A 21738-nucleotide genomic window follows, 5' to 3' on the forward strand; every position below is an offset into this window, starting at 1 on the left:
AATTCTTATAAAATCAAGGACTAGAGAGATTCAGGAGGTGACCTCACATTACATATTAGAGAAATGTCAACTTCCTAGGACACTCTGTAAGTTCATGTGATTTTTTTTCTTAGTTTAGAGCAGTGTTATTTAACGAATTATATAATCTTCTTTTCTTTCTTTTTTTTTTAGTTTCAGAGGTGGAATTTAGTGATTCATCAGTTGCATACAACACCCAGTGCTCATTAGTTTCAGTACCCTCCTTAATGCCCAACACCAGTACATTACAAGGATTATTCACCATGACCAAGTGTGATTTATTCCTGGGCTGCAAATCAATGTGACACACCACACTAATAAAAGACAAGAACCAGATGATTCTGCATTTGACAAAAGATAGCCTCCTTTCTTGATAAAAACTCTCCACTGTGTAGTTCATGTGATTTAAAGGCTCTCAAAAATTCCTCTCCCTTTCTCTCTCAAATCAACAATCAATCAATCAAGTGGGGTGGCTCACTCAGTTGAGACCAACTCTTTGATTTTGGCTCAGGTCATCATCTCAGGGCGGTGGGATGGAGCCCCAAGTCAGGCTTTACACTTAGTGCAGTCTGCTTGTCCCTCTCCTTCTGCTCCTCCCCTCTCTCCAACCCCCTCAACTCTCTCAAATAAAATAAATAAATAAATAAATAAATAAATCTTTAAAGGTGCTCAGAAATTCAAAACATTTCTAAAATGTGTGTACGGGTAGCAAATAATTCTCTACACTGTGAAGATAAAAGAAAACCACTAAATATCCAAATTAAGAAAAATGGTTAAAAAATTATGTTCCATAAAACTGTACTAATAAAGAGTCTTTAATGATCTGGTAAATTGTTTATGAGCATGTTTATCAATAAAAGCAGGCTCTGGGCTCTGCTGGGTGGCTCAGTTGGGTAAGTGTCTGCCTTTGGCTCAGGTCATGATCCCAGGGTCCTGGGATGAGTTCCAAGTTGGGCTCCTTGCTCAGTGGTGAGCCTGCTTCTCTCTCTGCCTGCCACTCCCTCTGCTTGTGCTCTCTTTCTTTCTCTCTGGCAAATAAATAAATAAAATCTTTTTTTTTTTTTAAGATTTTATTTATTTATTTGACAGACAGAGATCACAAGTAGGCAGAGAGGCAGGCAGAGAAAGGGGGGAAAGCAGGCTCCCCGCTGAGCAGAGAGCCCAACGTGGGGCTCAATCCCAGGATCCTGAGATCATGACCTGAGCCAAAGGCAGAGGCTTAAACCACTGAGCCACCCAGGCGCCCCAATAAATAAAATCTTTTAAAAAAAACAACAAAAAAAAAGCAGACTCTGATAGTAAATCTGTTTATGGTATTGCTGCCCATCCCATGCTTTGGAAGTGTCCCCTCCTCCTTTTACAAGTAGCCACTATGGTCACTGAAACGCGGTTTCCTAACAGATGACTGAACAAAAGGGAGCACCTGACCCATGCTGGGCCAATCAGATATTCTAGTATTTGAATTGAGCTTCAGCCTGGTTCCAGAATATAAAAGTAGTTTGGCTAAAATCAGTATCACAATAATCCAAAATCAAGAGAAACTGAGGAGCAGAAACTGAGATCCTTGCAAAAGAAACCAGTCTCCGCACAAAGAATGGAACAGACTGGCAAAGAGAAGCAGAGACAAAAGACCACACAGCTCCGGAGAAACAAAGGCAAAATGCCTGAGGCTTTCCAAATCCCATGAGGTTCATTCCAGCTTCCTGCAACTGGGTTCCAAGAGAATCCTTACAATCAATCTTTTTTCTTAAATTTATTTGAGAGCATTTCTGTTCCTAACAATCAAATTAATTCTTGACAGATATGAATTATGTAAAAAAAAAAAGCATTAATGAAAATATCAACTATTAATAGCACTTGTTTCTTGGTATAATTATGAGTGATGTCTTCTAGTGTTTATAATTTTCTTTCTTGCCAAGTTTTCAACAATGAGCATATTATTACTCAATCAGGGAGAAAAAACTTGAATAAATGAGGCAATTCTGAATTCAGATAATTAAGGCTTTACTATATAATCAGGTAATTTTAGAGCTGGAAGTAACTTAGAGTTTATAAAAATCCAGAGGATTTGAAACTGCGTTCCAAAGGTCACGTCGATTCTATGGTGATGCTCTAGGGTCACTTTGTGGGAGAAGGAAGAAGCTGAGCACACCTCCTATAGTCAACACCTTTTATAGTTTCTTTCCAACTTAAAAGATACTGTTCATTGTCCCCTTTACCAAGGACAGGGCCCAACAGACATTTTATGCAAAATGGACCACTCCTCTAACCACACAGTCTTCAGCTGATTGTTTGCCCTAAACCAGGCCTGAGTACCTTCCTCTGGCATCTCTCTTCATTGAAGTGACTGAAAAGGGCAACTTCTCCACCATAAAGATTATAGAAGCCAAGGAAATAAGTTGCAGAGAGCATGAAGCGTGAACAAAATCCCAAAAACAAAAGCATAAGCAAGGGGCTTCCAAGTTATGAGCACTAGCCATTTTATGAAGCCCCAACAGTTTTGTGTGTTGAATATCTTGAAAACTCTATGCTGTACAGCAAGTTTCCTTCTCTGCTTGAGCTATAGCTTAGTTTCCATTGTCTGCAACCAAATACACACACACATACACACACACGGACCCCATTTCAACCAGGTTAGCCATTGAGGTCCCATATTAGATTTTTATTTAGACAGGGAAAAAAATTTCCCTGTTTAAAAAATTTAAAAAAGTACTGATTCTACTAACACAACTTCATTTTACTAGTGAGAAAATTAAGGTTCAAAAGTCTGGCCTTTACAAAGCAAGTTAAGGATTTTCTCCACTGAAAATGAAAAGGGAATTTCAATACTTCCCAAACACAGACTTACATAGGTCTTAAGTCACAGGTATTGTTCCCAACATTTCACCATTAATTTCTCTAATTCTCCCAGCAGTGCTCTGATGCAGGTACTGTTACAGAGGTAGTGTGAGTCAAGTGTAGTAATATGCCCAAAGTCACAGACTCAAATCTAGGCAGTCCAGCTCTGGAGTCTCAGTTCTTGACTGATATACTATACTGTCTCTTTGATAAGGATTTAAGCTTAACCAAGTGGTGCTGTTCATGCATTTGTTTAAAATTTACAAATGGTACTTTCTGTGATGGCACAACGGAGTCTTACATCTCCTTCAACCCTAAAATTCAAAGACGGTGATAGCAAAGGTGTCTTCTAGGATATTTTAGTCCAAATTTAGTTTTTACCTATTCTTTAATTAATTTCCCTTTTGAGTCTCTATGGTTGTGCATTATAGGAATTACGGCTGGAGCTACTGTATGTCACTTTCCCAACACAAGTCTATGTTCACCACCTTCTTTTCCCATTACAGCCACCCCACCTGTCCATTTTGGCCTGGATAGAGCCATAATACAAAAGTGAAATACATTTTTTTAACTATTTCATTATATTCATTACTAATTTGTGTTCCTTTTTCTTCTCTTAAAAGTGGCAAGGTATAATATTCTACATTTCTCATAAAAATGAAACAAAATTATGTTGCAACCCATTTAATCTGTTTATCTTTCTTTGGATCCTTTATTAGGGAATCTTCCCCACCCTCATTCAACGCCTTCTAAAATCAGTGATTCTTAATCTGGAAACAGTGGAACAGAAGATCCACAGATGACCACCAGATAGTCCATAGAAGTATATACTTAATTTTGTATTAGTAAGCATTTTTATAACGGAGTTTATATTTTTTTAAAAGATCCAGAATAAAAAAAAGTTAAGAACTACTGACCTAAAGAAAACTGTTCAGTAGCATATCCCATGGGAAATGAAATTCAAAATAAGTCCTTTAATGATTCACATTTTTGTAGCATCTCAATTATCTAAATACTGTCTATCTGGTCTGAAGAACATGCTTATAAATAATGTCCCAAATGATTAGAGTCCACAAAGATCTCCTTCAGCTACTTTAAAATACAATCAACTACAACAACCCACTCCTAAGTTTACGGTTAAACTGTATTTTACTACATATATAACTTCAAGTTAACATGTCAATGTAAATGGAAGATGACTTATAAATCTCTAATTCAAAGTCTTTGGAAACTGTTGTTTGTCTCAACAAGATAAAGAATTGCTCATGTATTCACTCATTCCATCAAGTACATATGGAACACCACTAATGTACCAAGCATGGGATTTGGCCCTATCTTCTTCCGTGATTAATTCTTGGTTCCCCTCTAAATTGCAGTCTAAATCTACAAATACAGGTTAAAGCGTTTTGTTCATATTTGTATGCGCAGCAACCACCAAAAGGCCTACATCTTAGTGGAAACCTAATGTGTACTGAACTGCATAATGGATAAAACAGAGAAGACATGTTGAATACAAAAGCAGTAGTTTTGCTTTAAGAAAAACCTCCCAAGCCCATTTTCATAGCTAACTCATGCCACTAAAGTCTGAATGAGGTGGTTCATTAAAATCTATCATCATCACCAAAACAAACAGACAAAAATTTTCTAAACATACCTCCTTCTAATAAGGTTTTCCTTGGATACAATGACAAGCCATGTCTTATGCTACAAAAGGGACCCTAAACAATGTCAAGAATAAATAACATTCGAAGGCCTTTCAATAAGACACCGTAAGATGGAAAACTTGAATGATTCACAAGCAAGATGAACTATGAACTATGTTAATCTTGATCACAGCTTTCAGGCCAACTGTTTTCAAAAGCAAGGTCAAGGAATAAAAGAAACGATTTTTAAAAAATAACAGAAATGAGGAACAAAACGAGGAAATGGAGAAAATCATGCTGAGATAAGCATTTTGGCTCAGGCTGAGGGGAATGCTCTCAGAATTACTGGAAATGGCCAAAACGGTCAAGGAGTCAAAAAGTTGGTTGTGTGAGGCTTGGTTATTATAGTTCACCATATGTCAGGGACATTGTTCTCGTCTTCAAAAAAGTCCCCAACATCCTGCCTGCAGCCTTCTCCCGGTGCCGCTAACCATTTGTTATTCCTGTGACACCGGGCTAAAAACAAAAATAAACAAAAACGAACCTCAGCAAGTATTTAGGAGGGGCCTAGAGAGAACTTTTCACCCCTAGCCGCAGCCCACGATCCTCCCACGGGAACAGCCAATGGACCGCAGCCCGGCCCGACAGGCGGAGGGGCGGCCGGCCACGCCCGGATGCGCGGCAGCCGGGGTCCGGGCCCGCCGGCCACACGCTCTGCTGGGGCCTCCCCGGCAAGGAGACCCGGACGAGGCGCCGCGGGCAAGGAGCGGCCGGGCCTCACCTCCACGGCTTGGCCCAGCTCCAGGTCGAAGCCCACCACACACACGCAGTGCAGCCAGGCCGAGAAGCCGTCCCAGCGCAGCAGGCCCCGGCCGCGGCCCTCATCCTCTTCGTCGTCCTCCGGCGTACCTCCCGCCGCCACCACCACGGCCGGCGCCCCGTGGTCCTCGGCTGCCGCCAAGGCCTCGTCCAACGGCCCGCGGGAGCCGGGCCCTGAGGCTGCCAGGCCCCGCAGAGCCATCCGCCGCCCCCTTGCTGTACGCGCCGCCTCCACTGCGGACCGCGCAGCAGAGCGCTCCCGGATCCGCGCACGCGCAGCCGCCGCTACCGCAGAGGCAGCCGCCGGAGATGGACTCGGCTGGGGCGGGGCCGGAGCCGGGGCGGGACTGGGGCCCACGTGACCCTGGGAGGCCGGCTCCGCGCTGGTGCACCTTACCAGAGCGCAGAGGTTGGGTCGTCTTGCTGGCGCTCGGCTGTGTTCTCGAAGCCGGCCCTCACATCCTTGTCTTAAAGCTCTTCAAGAGTGGTTTATGAATCCTGATACCCTTCTTCGAAGTCCAACGACCAGGGGAGGAGTTATTCTTGGAATGATACTTTCATATAATAAGGTATTATTAAATTATTAAACATAGTTTAATATAAATTAATAAACATATTAAACATAGTGGTAACAGTAGCTAAAACTGAATACTTATTCCTTTCAGTTGATGCGCCAGCAAGTACTTTACAAATATTTACTCTATTGACCTTTCAAATCGTGACCAGTAGGTAGACTTCATTCTTCTTACAGATAAGGAAATCGAGGTGCTGAGAGGTTACATGACTAGCCCAACAAGTACTACAACTTTGATGACGGCTTTCAGTTCACTCTCTCCTTTGCTGATTCAGAGATCTGTGCCTTCATTTAGCTGTTCCTTCTCCACCAAGGCCCCACCCACCTTTCTTGGTCTGGTTGCCTGTGACTCATTCAACACTCACACATCTGCAGTGCTTTCTGAAACCAGGTTGGCCTCCACAGCAACTTGTAGATCACTGTAGACCACTCTCTTATCAAGGCAAGGGGCTAGTCTCAGGCAGCTTTGTGGCTGTGGTTGTTTAGATTTTATTATTTTTTTAAGGATTTTATTTATGTATTTGACAGACAGAGATCACAAGTAGACAGAAAGGCAGGCAGAGGGGGAGGGAGAAGTAGGCCCCCTGCTGAGCAGAGAGCCTGATATGGGGCTCTGGGGCTCCATTCCAGGACCCTGAGATCATGACCTGAGCTGAAGGCAGAGGCTTTTTTTTTTTTAATTTTATTTATTTATTTGACAGAGAGAGATCACAAGTAGGCAGAGAGGCAGGCAGAGAGAGAGGAAGTGAAGCAGGCTCCCCGCTGAGCAGAGAGCCCGATGTGGGACTCTATCCTAGGACCCTGAGATTATGACCAGAGCGGAAGGCAGTGGCTCAACCCACTGAGCCACCCAGGCGCCCCTGAAGGCAGAGGCTTGATCCACTGAGCCACCCAGGTGCCCCAAGATTTTATTATTTGTTTAAGATTTTACTTATTTAAATTTCAGAGAAATAGGACAGAGGCACAAGTAGGAGAAGAGGCAGGCAGAGAGAGAAGCAGACTCCCTGTCAAGCAAGGATTTTGATGCAGAACTCCATCCCAGGACTCATGACCGGAGCTGAAGGCAGATGCTTAACGGACCAAGACACGCAGGCCTCCCTAGATTTTATGTTTAAGTAATTTCTATATTCAACGTAAGGCTGGAATTATAACCCCAAGTTGCACACTCAACCAACTAAACCATCCAGGTGCCCCAAAATGCTTTGTATTCTCAGAGATCAGCACTGTGCTGAGGCACAGTGGTCTATTGAATTATTACCAATTATTGGTCAAATGTAATACTACTGATTAGGATTTTATTCACCACATACTATGCAGAGTATAAACACCACAATGAAAGTAAATAGGAAACACACAAGAATAATATCCCAAGAGAAAAATGAGTAAAAGACAATGGATAGTAACTGATGATAAACAATTTTTTTTTAAATCGGTTTTGGGTGATTGGGCTATGGACATTGGGGAGGGTATGGGCTTATGGTGAGTGCTGTGAAGTGTGTAAACCTGGCGATTCACAGAGCTGTACCCCTGTGGATAATAATACATTATATGTTAATAATAAAATAAATTAATTAATTAAAATCAGTTTTCATGCTTTTACACACATTATCTTATCTAATCCTCCTCACAACCCAAAAAGGCAGATCTCATTATTTTTCCCATTTTTACAGGTAAAGATTCTGAGACTCCATTAGATGATGATGATGATGCACAGCTAGTTGGTGGCCTAATGGATTTAAACCCAGATCTCTCTGAGTCAGCCTAGCTCCTAAGCATTTTGATGCACTGTCCAGTCAGATTTACCCCATTTGACAAACATTGTTCTGTATACATCCTTCAGATCTTTATTTCAAGTGTTAGCTTCAATATTTCAAGAAAAGGGTAAATTTCATCAGACATCAATAGTGATGTTTGCTAGAGACTATTTTTAGTACATCAGATGAACTAGGAACAGGATTAAAGTTAAAAGCCAAGTCTGTGGCCAAAGCAATCTGCCCTCCTACTCTAGAGAGCCACTGTAGTTGGGAGAGAAAAACAATGTTCTGCATTTAAGTTAGTCTTTAATCCCACTGTTTGGAAAGAACAGTAGCCTTTACTATTAAAAACACCTGGGTGGCTCAGTTAGTTAAGCATCTGCCTTCAGCTCAGTTCATGATCCCAGGGTCCTGGGATCAACCCACATGGAGCTCCCTGCGCAGCAGGGAGTCTGCTTCTCCCTTTCCCTCTACACCTCCCCACTGCTTGTGTGCTCTCTCTCTCTCATACACACTCCCTCTCTCTCTCAAAAAAATTAATAAATAAACTCTTTAAAAAAAAACAGAGTTAAAAAGAGCACTGGACTAGAAGTCAGAAGTTCTGGATTCTAGTGCCAGTTCCATCCATAATCATGGTAGGCAAACTGCTCTAAGACTCAGTTTCTGCATTGATGAAATAGGAATGCTCATTCCCAGCTTACTCATCTCACTGATTGTGGGGAAGAGCCAAACTATCTCAATGCATACCTTTTACTGGGTGCTACCTCATTATTAATAATTAATAAGCTTTAAACGCTGTTCCACAGGGGTGGCTCTTTGACATGTGAATACAGATTGCCATTCCCTGAAATGCTGTTGCATAATTTGAATTAAGAGTAATCTTGTGGGGCACGTGGGTGGATCAGATGGTTGAGTGTCTGCCTTCAGCTTGGGTCATGATCTCTAGTTCCTGGGACTGAGACCTGGGTCAGTCTCCCTGCTCAGTGGGATTCCACTTCTTCCTCTCCCTCTGCCTCCCTCCCTGCTTGTGTTCTCTCTGTCTCTCTCTTTCTCAAATGAATAAATAAAATCTTTTTTAAAAAGTAATTTTGCAAAATGTAACACCATATTAAAATGAAAACAACACATTAAGAGGATTGTGAGGGTTTTTTTTTTTAAGATTTTATTTATTTATTTGACACAGAGAGAGAGATCACAGGAGGCAGAGAGGCAGGCAGAGAGAGAGGGGGAAGCAGGCTCCCCGCTGAGCAGAGAGCCTGATGTGGGGCTCAATACCAGGACCCTGGGATCATGACCTGAGCCAAAGACAGAGGCTTTAACCCACTTAGCCACCCAGGCGCCGCAGGACTGAGTTTGATGAGAAAGAGAGGACACTAGGGCTCTAAAGCATCTTAAAGATGGGGAAAAAAAATCATTTGGTTTGCTTTGGGAAAAAAACTAACAAACATCACTAAAATCCACAAAATCCACAACCATTAGAGTGTATTGTGCTGAGCGAAATAAGTCAATCAGAGAAAGACAATTATCATATGACTTCCCTGATATGAGGAATTTGAGAGGCAGGGTGGGAGGTTGTGGGGGTAGGGAAGGAAAAAATGAAACAAGATGGGACCAGGAGGAAGACAAACCATAAGAGAGTCTTTTTTTTTTTTTTTTTTTTTTTAAAGATTTTATTTACTTATTTGACAGACAGAGATCACAAGTAGGCAGAGAGGTAGGCAGAGAGAGAGAGAGAGAGAGAGAGGGAAGAAGGCTTCCTGCGGAGCAGAGAGCCCGATGCGGGGCTCGATCTCAGGACCCTGAGATCATGACCCGAGCCAAAGGCAGCAGCCTAAACCACTGGGCCACCCAGGCGCCCCAAGAGAGTCTTAATCTCACAAAACAAACTGAGGGTTGCTGGGGGAAGAGGGAGGTAGGGAGAAGGTGGTTGGGTTTTGGACATTGGGGAGGATATGTGATATGGTGAGTGCTGTAAAATTCGTAAGCCTGACGATTCACAGACCTGTACCCCTGGGGCAAATAATACATTATATGTAAATAAAAATAATTAATTTTTTAAAAGGGTAGAAAGAAAATCCACAACCACTAGGGCAACAGAAATTTCCTATTGCTTTTTTGTTTCTTTTCATCCTCAAAACTCTCACATTTGACCTTCACATCAATTTTAACCCAGTTTCTATGGTTAATGCTATATAGGGTCTAAGGGGAAAAGTGCTAATACTTCCTTCTTAAGGTTCTGCATTAGAACCTTTGATTCTGAAAGGATCTTGGGTCAGGTCATCTCTCCAAACTTCTCATCCTATCCGTGAATCTTCTGATGTTTAATTACCCAGCTGCTAATGTTTGATTAGCCAACACCCCTTATTAAGGTAAAGTCACTACCTTGCAAAGCTGCTATTTTCTGGATGTTCATAAGGGCTAGAAAATTCTTCCTTTCATGGAGACAAGATCAATCAGCCACTTTGTAATGTATACCCCTTGGTCTAAGTTGTGCTTGCTGAGATTACAAAGAAGAGTCCAACTCTTCTACATGATATGCCTCCCACTTATTGAAAATAGTTAACCCACAGTCCACATGCCTTCTAGTTTCCAGGGTAAACTACCCTAGTTCCTCCTACTATTCCTCAAAGGATATTGTTTGTAGGCCATTCATCATCCTGTTGCCCAACTGGGGCATACTCCTACTTGTCGATATCACTCTTAAAATGTGGTGCCCGAGAGGAAACCCCATCCTGCAGGTGTGATCTGACGAGTGCAGAGTATACTGTGAGACTATTACCTTACTTGTCCCAGCCGCCAGCCTTCTATTAATGCTGGTTCAGATCACATTTGCTTCTTTTGGCAGGCAGGTCACATCGCTGGCTCAGGTTGCATTCACTGTCAACCAAAGCCCTGGGTCTTTTTTCTTACGAGGAGTACTAAAGTCAGAGTAGACTGCTTTAGCCAAGGGTATGACTGGATACATGGCTCTGCTGCTCTTCTAATATTACCAACAACACTAAGCACAGGATTAAAACATTCCAAACTTCTCTATTCACCCCAACCAAACTCTTGGCATTTCAGCAATTTTTATAGCTTAAGAAAACAAAAGAAGGGGGGCACCTGGGTGGCTCAGTTGGTTAAGCATGCGACTATTGATTTCGGCTCAAGTCATGATCTCAGGGTTGTGAGATTGAGCCTCACGTGGGGCTCTGCACTGGGCAGGGAGCCTGCTTAAGATTCTCTCCCTCCCTGTCCCTCTGCCCCTTCCTACCTCCCGAAGGAGAAGGAAAGGAGGAGGAGGAGGAGGGAGAGGAGGAGAAAGGGAATGAGAGAGGAAGGAAGGAAGACAGGGGTATGCTTCTTCAGATAATGATGTGAATTGCAATGCCAGATATCTGGACTTAATTTTACTGCAAGGGAGGGAGTCCAAGTGCCCTAGATATCCATCTAGGGATAGATATCCAGAGGACTTCCCTCTTGCTTTTGAGCTAAATGTTACTGCAGCTGTTAGAGCATAACTATACTTGTGGTGGCAAGAAAATACACAGAGTCTCAAGTGCCAGTGTGTTATCAACAGAGAATGGGGTTTACTACCACACATCTCTAAGAGACAAAATGCTGAACAGCAAGTTTAGAAGAGAGAATCCAGGCAAAGAAGACAATAAAATACACTGTTGGATGCTTCCTAAGTAGTGTTTGTGAAAGCTTAAAAAAGAAACTGTGAAGAGCTTTGAGATTTTGTCTTTACATTCTCAGGATTTCTTTAGTGCCTGGTACATGAGAGGCACTCAGTAAATATTTACTGAATGGATGAATATACTTTAAAAATCTCTAGTTGCAGATCTCCTGTTTTATAGAGTTTTCCTTTCATGGTCAATTGTATGAACACATGAGAAGAATATAAAATATAAAAATGTTTCTTAAATGTATTTTAGTCTTAGCTTATGAGAAATAAAGATAGTAACACCTTATATTTTTGAAGATTTGCTTTTCCAACTGCCTGACCCAGTTCGTGCCAGGAGACAGGTTTAGTAAGCCCAACTAGCAGTCAACATGCAAGACAGAAAAGGTAACCTGTCAAGTTCATGCCCTTTAATCAGAGGTGTGAGACCTTCGCTCATAAATTTTTTTGTCTAAATTCACACAAAATTCTAACAGGTATGCTTGCCTAGCTTCCCAGAGTAAGCAGCAGATAAGGACAGTGAGGAGATAAAGACATGCTTGGGGCTGAGCATGAAGTAGAAAACGAAAGGCTGTAGGTTAATGGAATGAAAGGAAAAGGAAAAAGGAATCAGAAGACAGAAGCATTTGGAAGAATACACAGTGAGCTATTAATAGTGGTTGCCTTATGTGGAATAGGAATGGTGGGAAATACAAGTGCTGGCAAATAGAAATAGGGAACTTTGCTTTCTATCTTACAAAACTCTATTGTTTTAGTTAGAGAGGGCATACATTGCTTTTGTAACTAAACATTAAGAGACAATAAGAGTGTAATAGAGCTGCTTATAGAAGTGAAAAATTGGAAACCACCTAACTGTCCAAAAATAGGGAATTGGCTGAAAAATATCATATATCTATTCAATAGACTATGATACAGTCATTTAAAATGTCATAAAAGAATATTATATAGCAGAAAAATGTTCAACATACATACTTTAAGTGGAGAAAGGTAGATCACAAAGTGAAATATAGTGAATGATTCTGTTTTAATGGACTATATGCAAAAAAAAAAAAGACACTAGAGTTGATAAGAAATATCCTGACATAGGAGAAATTTTCTTCTTGGAATTAAAATTTCTTTTTCTTCATCTGTGTAATATCTAGTATCTCTAAAACTGAAAACTTTTTTATAGGTATAATGAGAAATCAGCTAAAACAGAAGAGAAAGAAGTTACAGTGGTTTCACTACTATCTTTGTGGCAGAAACTGCTATGCCACTCTGATGATTAATTGTATGTGTCTACTTGACACATACAATTGTGGACCACAGACGTCCAGATTGTCCAGATAGTTTGGCTAAATATTATTCTGGGTGTGTCTATGAGGGCGTTTCCAGATGAGATTAACATTTGAATTAGTAGACTTGAGTAAAGCAGAGTGCCCTCCCCAGCTTGGGTGGGCCTCATCCAATCCACTGGAGGCCTAAATAGAACAAAAAAGGCTGAGTAAGGAAGAATTTGCTCTCTGCCGGTCTTTGAACTAGAATGTTGGTCTTCTCCTGCCTTCTGACTCAGCCTGAAACTGGAACTTACAACAACTCTCCTGGCTCTCAGGTCTTTGGACTAGGACAGAAACTACACCATTGACTCCTGGGTCTCCAGCTTGCCATTGCACATCGTGGGACTTTTTAGCCTACCCAAGCACAAGGGTCAAATATATCTCCCCACCCACCCACCCAGGATATATCTCCATCCTATTGGTTCTGTTTCTCTGAAGACTAATATACACTTTGGTACTGATAGTGGAGTGCTACTAAAACAAATAGCTAAAAAATGTGGAATGGCTTTAGAACTGGGTAATGGGTTGAGGCTAGAGGAGTTTGCATGTGCATAGAAATATGGCTGTTAGGGGGGAATGATTCTTGTGAGGACTCATAAAGAAAAGAGGAGAGCTGGAGAAGAAGCTTCTCTCTTTTTAGAGAATATGTAAATAATCATCAAGAGAATGTTAATAAAATATGGATGGAAAAGACCAATCTGGTGACATCTCAGAGGGAAATGAGGAACCTAGTATTGGACAAGAGAGGAAAGGTAGTCCTTCTTATAAAATGACAAAAGAAAACTTGGCTGAACTGTATTTTAGTGTTTTGTGGAAGCTAAAACTTGCAAGCTACTGAGGAGATTTCAAAGCAAAGTATTTAAAAGGCAGTTTGGTTCCTCCTGACTGCTTGTAGTAAAATGCAAGAGAGTAATGAATCAAAGAAGGAATTGTTAAGCAAAAATTAGCCAGAACTTAAAGATTTGGAAAAGTCTCAGCCTATTCATACTGGAGAGAGAGAGAGAGAACACTAGCATGTGACCAAATAACAGTTTGATTAGTATGGATGTGAACCACAGACCTAATCAGTCACCCCAACACAAAGGGAAGGAAGCCTATCAGACCTCTTAGCTCCTACAGGGCTGGACCATAGAGTTCTGCAGGTGCAAACATGTGCTATTCTTCAAGACAAAGAGAATAACCACTGAGGTGATTCAGAGATCATCAGGACTGCCTCCTCAGTTTCAGTGTGTGTGTGTGTTGGGGGGGGGGTGATAATGGCTATTGTTTCAGTTCAGTACGCCAGACAGCAGCCACCTGAAATGTGGGGGAGTGCGCAAAACTGTAGGATCAGGATTTCCACTGCATTGGGTCTGAAAGCAGAGCATCCAACAAAAAGGATTATTCTCAAGCCTCAAGATCTAATGTTATTAGCCTTAGAATATTTGCCTGGGTTTTAGAATTACTTGGGATCTGACACCCTTTTCTTCCAATTTCTCTCTTTTGGAAAGGGAATGTCTATCCTGTGCCTGTTCGACCATTGTGTTTTAGAAGCACATGACTTATCTGATTTTGTAGGTTCATAGCTAGAGAGGAATTTTACATCAGGATGAATCATATCTCACCCACCTCTGATTTAGATGATGTATGAATGCGTCTTTGAAGTTTAGACTTTAGGATTGATGCTAGAATGAGCTAAGACTTTGGGAGCTATTAAGTTTGAATGAATGGATTTTGAATGCAAGAAGAACATAAATTGGGGGAGCAAGTGTAGAATATGAATGTCTGTGTCTCTCCAAAACTCATATGTTGAAGGTCTAACTACCACTCTAATGGTATTTGGAGCTAGAAGACAATTAGGTTTAGATGAGGTTGTGAGGGTGGGACCTCATGGTATGATAGTGTCCCTACAAGAAGAGAACAGAGTTCTGTCTCTGCTCTGTGAGACTACCACACAAAGAGAGTCATCTGCAAGCCATGAAGAGAGGCCTCACCAAGAAACTAAATCATCTAGCACCTTGACCTTGGACTTCTCAGCCTCCAAAACTGCGAAAAGTAAATATCTACTGTTTAAGCCACCCAGTCTATGATATTTTGTTAGAGCAGCCCAAGCTGACTTACACAGCCACCCAATAGTCATTATCCCCCAGTTCCTTAGAAATGCAGCCTGGTTTAATTTGAAGTGGCACTAGCACAGCTAAAATGCTGTTTTTCTCAGCCTCCATAGAAGATATAAGTGACCATGTGATAGATAAAATGTATGTAAAAGTGTTGATTGGGGCACCTGGTTATACTCTTTTAAAAGCACACAGAAAAAAAGTAAATAAACACACCAAGGAGTTCTTGCCCTCTTGTACTCCTCTGTTTTCTCCAACTACCAATCTAGACATGAAGGTCAAAATTCTAGCAGCCATTCTGCGACAAGGAAGAAAGTATCAAGAGACTCACATCCATAAGGCACCAAACCAATGGCAGCAACAACCTGTCTCTGGACTTCTTAAAAATTAACCCTTATGGGAGCACCAGGGTGGTTCAGCCAGTTAACCGTTCAACTCTTGATTTTGGCTCAGGTCATGATCTTAGGGTCATGAGATAGAGCCCTGCCTTGGGCTCTGTGCTTAGCAGAGTCTGCTTGGGATTCTTTCTCTCCCTTTCTGTCTGCCCCTTCCTCTCCATCTGCTCCTCCTTCACCACCACTCTCATTCTCTCTCTTAAAAAGAAAATTAACCTTTATCCATTTAAGCCACTGTAGTTAGAACTGTCACTTGCAACTAAATGTAATTCATAACTGACATAGGCAACTTTTGCATTAAAACTTTTACAGTGTACAAAGCTACAACAGAAAACCCAAATGGGAACACCAGATTGGCTTAGTTGGTTAAGTGTCTGCCTTTGGCTCAGGTCATGATCCCAGGGTCCTGGGATCAAGTCCCACATCAGGCTCCCCGCTCAGCGAGGAGACTGCTTCTCCCTCTGCCTGCCACTTCCCCTGCTTCTGCTCACTTGCTCTGTCTCTCTCTCTGACAAATAAATAAATAAAATATTTTTTAAAAAAAGAAAAGAAAAGAAATCTCAAATGGTAGGTAGACTTAGAAACAAATTTGTGTTTAGAGTTGACTTCTCAGTTAAGAGTTGACTTCTCAGTTAATTACTTTTATACAAAAACAGACAAAGGTAGTTTTGCAGAACTAGGATTTGCTTTTTGTTAGTTTTTTTGTGGATTCCCACTGCGCCCACTTGTCCATCATCCATTGTACCTTCTTCTGCCCGAGAGTCCCCAGTTTTTCTCCAGGAAGCCACCCCACCATCATTCTCAGTCCATAAGATTCAGGGAGGTAAATGCTATCCTGAACTGCAGTGTGGACACTCAAACCAGTCCCAGCCATGGATGAACAGGATGGATGAACATGGATGAACATGGATGAGGATGAACAGGCGCATCCTCACGCATGACCTAATTAAACAGTGCCACTTAACTCTGGAAGTCGTTTGACCTGTTCTGAAAGTGGCACTGTCCTAACACCAGGATTTCAGAGAGGATGGAACGTAAGCTTGAAGCTGTTAGCAGTCTTATCACTATAAATGAAGAGCTGGACCCAGAATGGAGCCAACAGAGACAAAAACAAATGCAAAGGGTGAGATTAAGTCCTAATGACATCATTCCACCCTGGATTCAGCCAAGTCTGATCTTTTCAGATGCATGAGTCAAGTATATTTTCTTTCTTGGTTGAACCAGTATGAGCTACATCTTCTGACATTTGCAGCTATGAGAGTCCTGACTAATATAGTTACACCTGGTAAATAATCCTGATTCATTATATTAGCCTTTTACCAACCACATCAAATGTTCATATGAAATCTTCCCTGAGAGTTTATTTACCAAAAAAAGCAGTATTATGCTAGCATAATGCATTGATTCTAGGTTTTTATATTATAAAATAACCTACAGATTTTTTTAAAGATTTTGTTTATTCATACAGAGAAAGGGAGAGAGAGAGCACAAGCAGCAAGAGCGGCAGAGAGAGGGGGAGAAGGCGAAGCAGACTCCTTGCTGAGCAGAGAGCCTGGTGAGGCTCCATCCAAGGACCCTAGGATCATGACCCGAGCTGAAGGCAGATGCTTAAGTGACTGAGTCATCCAGGCAGCCCTCTAGAACCTTACAATTTAACAGAGCAGACAAATTATTAATGGTAACAATAGTATACAACATTCTCTGAAAATTAGAGAATAATAAGAAATAATATCTAGGGGAGGTTAAAAAATTCTATAATATTATTACAGACACTGGAGTTCTTAGAGATCCAACAATTCTTTCAACACATGGTTGGGGAAACTGGAACTCAAAGAGCCAGTGACTTAGTTCCCATGGCAAAATCCTGCTAGAAGCCAGACCTCCTTAGACACAGTCCAACATTCTTTCTTACTACCCCACCCTACCTCTGTTAGGAGAACAGCAAAATACTAAGAAGTTTCTCCAACTATAATTTTTCTTCTGTGTAACCCAAAGAGGAGAATCTCAAAGGCCACACTAAAATAAGTTTGATTCTCTTTTTATCATTTACAGAGGCAAAATAGTAAGGCCTTGCCTCAGTTATCAGCATTTGCCCTCAATTTCTCTTGTGGTTTCTCTCCCCTTGACTTTTGTTTGTTAGACTAACCTTGAATGTGTAGCATTCCTGCCCAGAAAAAAAATCTCTAACAGCTTACTTGGAACATGTTTGTTCTCTTCTGTATCCTGGGCAAACTACTGGAGTCTGATAACCCATTCTAAAGGAGTTACCTTAGTTAAACTTAACCGAGAAAGTCTTCCTGGCTAACTTCCCAGCCAGGCAGTACCAGACTGCATAAAACTAGGACACTGCAAATGCTAATTCTGCTGTAAGAGTTGTGTCTAAGGAAAATAAAGGAAATGCAATGATTCCAATCTGGGACTGCTATTGCTAGGCACCCAAGAATTTACAAAGAAAACTAGTTCTCATTAGAAATAACTGCTATGAAGTATGTATTGTTGTGGTGTCAGTGAGACAGGAATCCCCTATGAATAATTTGAGAAAGTGGATTAAAAAATTTGTTTCAAAGAAGACAAAGTCAGAGGATTCATTCCCTGATTACAAACCTTGCTGTAGGGCTACAGTTTTGAAAACAGTGTAGTACTAGCTTAAGAACAGATGTATAGAACAACAGAATAGAATAGAGATCCTTGAAATAAACCATGCATATATGGTCAAATGATTTTTCAACAAGGGCACTGAGATCATTCCATAAGGAAAGGATGGTCTTCTCAGCAAATGGTGCTGGAAAAATTGGATACCCATATGTAAAAGGATGAAGGTGGACCCTTATTTTACATCATATACAAAAATACACTTGACCCTTGAATAACACAGTTTTGAACTACATGGGTCCATGTATGTGTGGATTTTTTCTTATAAATACAGTACAGTACTGTAAATGTATTTTCCTTAAGATTTTCTTTTTTTTTTAAGATTTTATTTATTTATTTGACAGACAGAGATCACAAGTAGGCAGAGAGGCAGGCAGAGAGAGAGGAGGAAGCAGGCTCCCTGTTGAGCAGAGACTGCAGTGTGGGCTCCATCCCAGGACCCTGAGATCATGACCTGAGCTAAAGGCAGAGGCTTAACCCACTGAGCCACTCAGGCGCCCTTAAGATTTTCTCTAGCTGACTTTAAGATTACAGTATGTAAAATATATAACATACAAAATGTGTGTTGATCAACTATTTATGTTATTGGTAAAGCTTCTAGTCAACTGTAGGCTATTAGTAATTAAGTTTGGGGGATTCAGAAGTTATATGTGAATTTTCAACTGTGTGGGGTGTTGGTGCCCCTAACCGCTATGTTGTTCAAAAGTCAACTGTAGGGGCACCTGGGTGGCTCAGTGGGTTGAGCCTCTGTCTTCTGCTCGGGTCATGATCTCAGGGTTCTGGGATTGAGCCCTGCATCAGTCTCTCTGCTCAGCAGGGAGCCTGCTTCCTCCTCTCTCTCTCTGTGACTGCCCCTCTGCCTACTTGTGATCTCTGTCTGTCAAATAAATAAATAAAATCTTTAAAAAAGAAAAAAGTCAACTGTAACTCAAGCTGGATCAAAGACGAACTTAGGCGCTAAACCTACAAAGCTCTTAGGAGAAAACAAAAGAAAAAGGCCTCATGACACTGTATTTGGCAATGACTTCTTGGATATGACACCAGACGTGCAGGCTACAAAAGAAAAATAAGTAAATTGGACTTCATCAAAATCGAGGACTTTTGTGCATCAAAGGACACCATCTACAGAGTGAAAAGGCAACCCATAGAGTGGGATGAAATGTTTGCAAATCGTTTATCTGATGAGAGATTAATATCTAAGAATTAATATGGGAAGAACTCCTACAACTCGAACAACAACAACAAAAACAAACAACACAATTAAAAAATGGGTGAAAGACTTGAATAGACATTCCTTCAAATAAGATATACAGATGGGATAAGCACATGAAAAGATGCCCAAAAACACTAATAATGAAGGGAATGGAAATAAAAGACACAGTGAGAAACCACTTCACACTCATTAGGTTAGCTATCATCAAAAACAAACAAAATCCAGAAAGTAACAAGTATTAGTTTTGGAATCCTTGTTTACTGCTAGTGGGACTGTAAAATGATATAGCCACTACAGAAAACAGTATAGAAATGTCTCAAAAAAATGAAAAGAATTACCATAATCCATACATAGTCCAGCAATCCCACTTCTGGGTTTATACTGCTCAAAAGAATTGAAAGAAGGGACTCAAATGAATATTTGTATGTCAGTGTTTGTAGCAGCATTATTCACAATAACCGCAATGTGGAAGCAAACCAAATGTCCATCTATATGTAAATGGATAAACAAATATACAGACATATATACAGACATAAATATATATACACAATGAAATATTATTTAGCCTTAAAAGAATAAAATTCTGACACATTTTACAACATAGATGAACCTTGAAGATATTACGCAAAGTGACATTAAGGTAGACAAAAAAAGCAGTGATTGTATGACTTCACTTAATAGGAGGTGCCTAGACTTGTAGAAGGTAGAGACTGGGAGGAGGAGGGAGTGGGAAGTTATTGTTCAATGGGTACAAAGTTTCATTTTGGGATGCTGAAAAAGTTCTAGAGATGGATAGTGGTAATGGTTGCACAACAGTGTGAATGGACTTAATGGCATTGAACTGTATGCTTAAAAATGGTTAAAAGGGTAAATTTTATGTTACATGTTTTTTACCACAAGAGAAGAACTTTGAGCTTTATAGGCACATAAGTACACTGAAAATAATTTTTAAGAGCCAGACTTGCTAATTTGTAGGATTTGTTTTCTTCTTTCCTTCTTTTTTTTTTTGGTCAAGCTTAAATAGGTTCTTTGGAGTTTCATTCATTCATTTTCAGTATATGCTTTGAAGTTCCATTCATAAATACTCATTGACAACTTTTTGAGGTTACAAAGATGAGTAAAGCAGACATTGTAGTCACATACAGTTTATCGGGGGAAACAGGTAAAAAGAAAGTAAACAAATAACTAAAATAGTGATGAGTTGGGACACCTGGGTGGCTTAGTTGGTTAAGCATCTACCTTCATCTTGATCCCAGGGCTCTCTGCTCAGCGGGGAGCCTGCTTCTCCTTTTTCCCCTTCTTCTGCTGGTGCTCTCTCTTTCTCTCTCTCTCAATAAATAAATAAATAAATCCTTAAAAACAATAATGATGAATTATGTTAAGTATGAATAAGTAAACATCATGGGAAGGTGCAGATTATTGGGAGTGGGTAAAGACTCACTTTAGATGGATCTGATAGATGGTGTATTTGTCTACTAGTGCTGAGTGATGCAATGAAAGTTAAATATTTGGTCTTTGTCCCTAGTTTCCGGCACACTGCTCCTAAAACCCTTGGAATCTCTAGCAAGATAAGAGTGTCTTTTGTGGGCGCCTGGGTGGCTCAGTGGGTTAAACTGCTGCCTTCGGCTCAGGTCATGATCTCAGGGTCCTGGGATCGAGTCCCGCATGGGGCTCTCTGCTCAGCAGGGAGCCTGCTTCCTCCTCTCTCTCTCTCTGCCTGCCTCTCCATCTACTTGTGATTTCTCTCTGTCAAATAAATAAATAAAATCTTTAAAAAAAAAAAAAAGAGTGTCTTTTGTATGCTAATGAGATGACTGGTGGCTGGGGTCCCTAGATAGTTTCAGGATAGGGGTTGGTTGCCAGAAAGACCAAGGCATGATTAGAGGGTTGGAATTTTCAGCCCTGCTCCCAAAGAGAAGACTGGGTATTGAATTAGTCACCAATGGCCAGTGATTTAATCAACCATGCCTCCATAATGAGACCTCCATAAAAACCCATAAATGGTGGGATTTGGAGAGCTTCTTGGTTGGTGAACACATGGACATACTGAGAATCTGTACCTTTTCCTCATACTTTGCCCCATGCCTGTCTTCCTTGTGACTGTTTCTGTGTTGTATCTTTTATGGCTAATGAGGAAGAGTAAATAAAGTGTTTCATTGAGTTCTGTGAGCTATTCCAGCAAATTATCAAACTTGAGGAGAGGGTTGTAGGAACCCCTGATTTTTAGCCAGTTAGTCAGAAGTACAGATGTACAACCCAGGACTTCCAAATGACATCTGAAGAGTGGGCAGTCTTTTTTTTTTTTTAACTTTTTATTTATTTATTTGTAAATTTTTAAATAAACATATAATCTATCATTGGCCCCAGGGGTACAGGTCTGTGAATCGCCAAGTTTACACACTTCACAGCACTCACCATAGCACATACCCTCCCCAGTGTCCATAACCCCACCACCCTCTCCCTACCCTCTACCGCTGTCCCTCAGTTTGTTTTGTGACATTAAGAGTCTCTTATGGTTTGTCTCAAGAGGGGGCAGTCTTACGGGACTAAGGGACCCCAGGGATCTGTCCCTAACTCTAGGTAGATAGTGTTGAAACTGAATTGTTGAACACCCAGTTGGTGTCTGGAGAGTTGGAAAACTGGCTGGTATGAGGGAAAAAATACCTATGCATTTGGTGTTAGCAGTATCGTGAGTAAAAAGAGTTTGGAGGCTGCCATGACAAAATACCATAGACCAGGTAGCGTAAAAACAGAAA

At 40.9% G+C, this 21738-nt stretch overlaps 1 protein-coding gene across 3 annotated transcripts in view; it reads right to left on the reverse strand.

Annotated features, from left to right (window-relative positions):
* The window catches only part of DENND6A (DENN domain containing 6A), a 63251-nt gene extending 57625 nt beyond the window's left edge, over positions 1-5626 (reverse strand). For 2 of the 3 annotated variants that reach the window (XM_032323085.1, XM_032323105.1), the window contains exon 1: positions 5281-5626. In XM_032323085.1, coding sequence (XP_032178976.1) covers positions 5281-5520 — 240 coding nt within the window. In that variant the 5' untranslated portion in view covers positions 5521-5626. The remainder of the gene's footprint in view (positions 1-5280) is intronic. The other variant, XM_032323095.1, reaches the window with a different exon arrangement.
* Positions 5627-21738: the final 16112 nt, after the last annotated feature.

Source organism: Mustela erminea, chromosome 1 (genome assembly GCF_009829155.1).
Source record: "Mustela erminea isolate mMusErm1 chromosome 1, mMusErm1.Pri, whole genome shotgun sequence".
Classification (NCBI taxonomy): domain Eukaryota; kingdom Metazoa; phylum Chordata; class Mammalia; order Carnivora; family Mustelidae; genus Mustela; species Mustela erminea.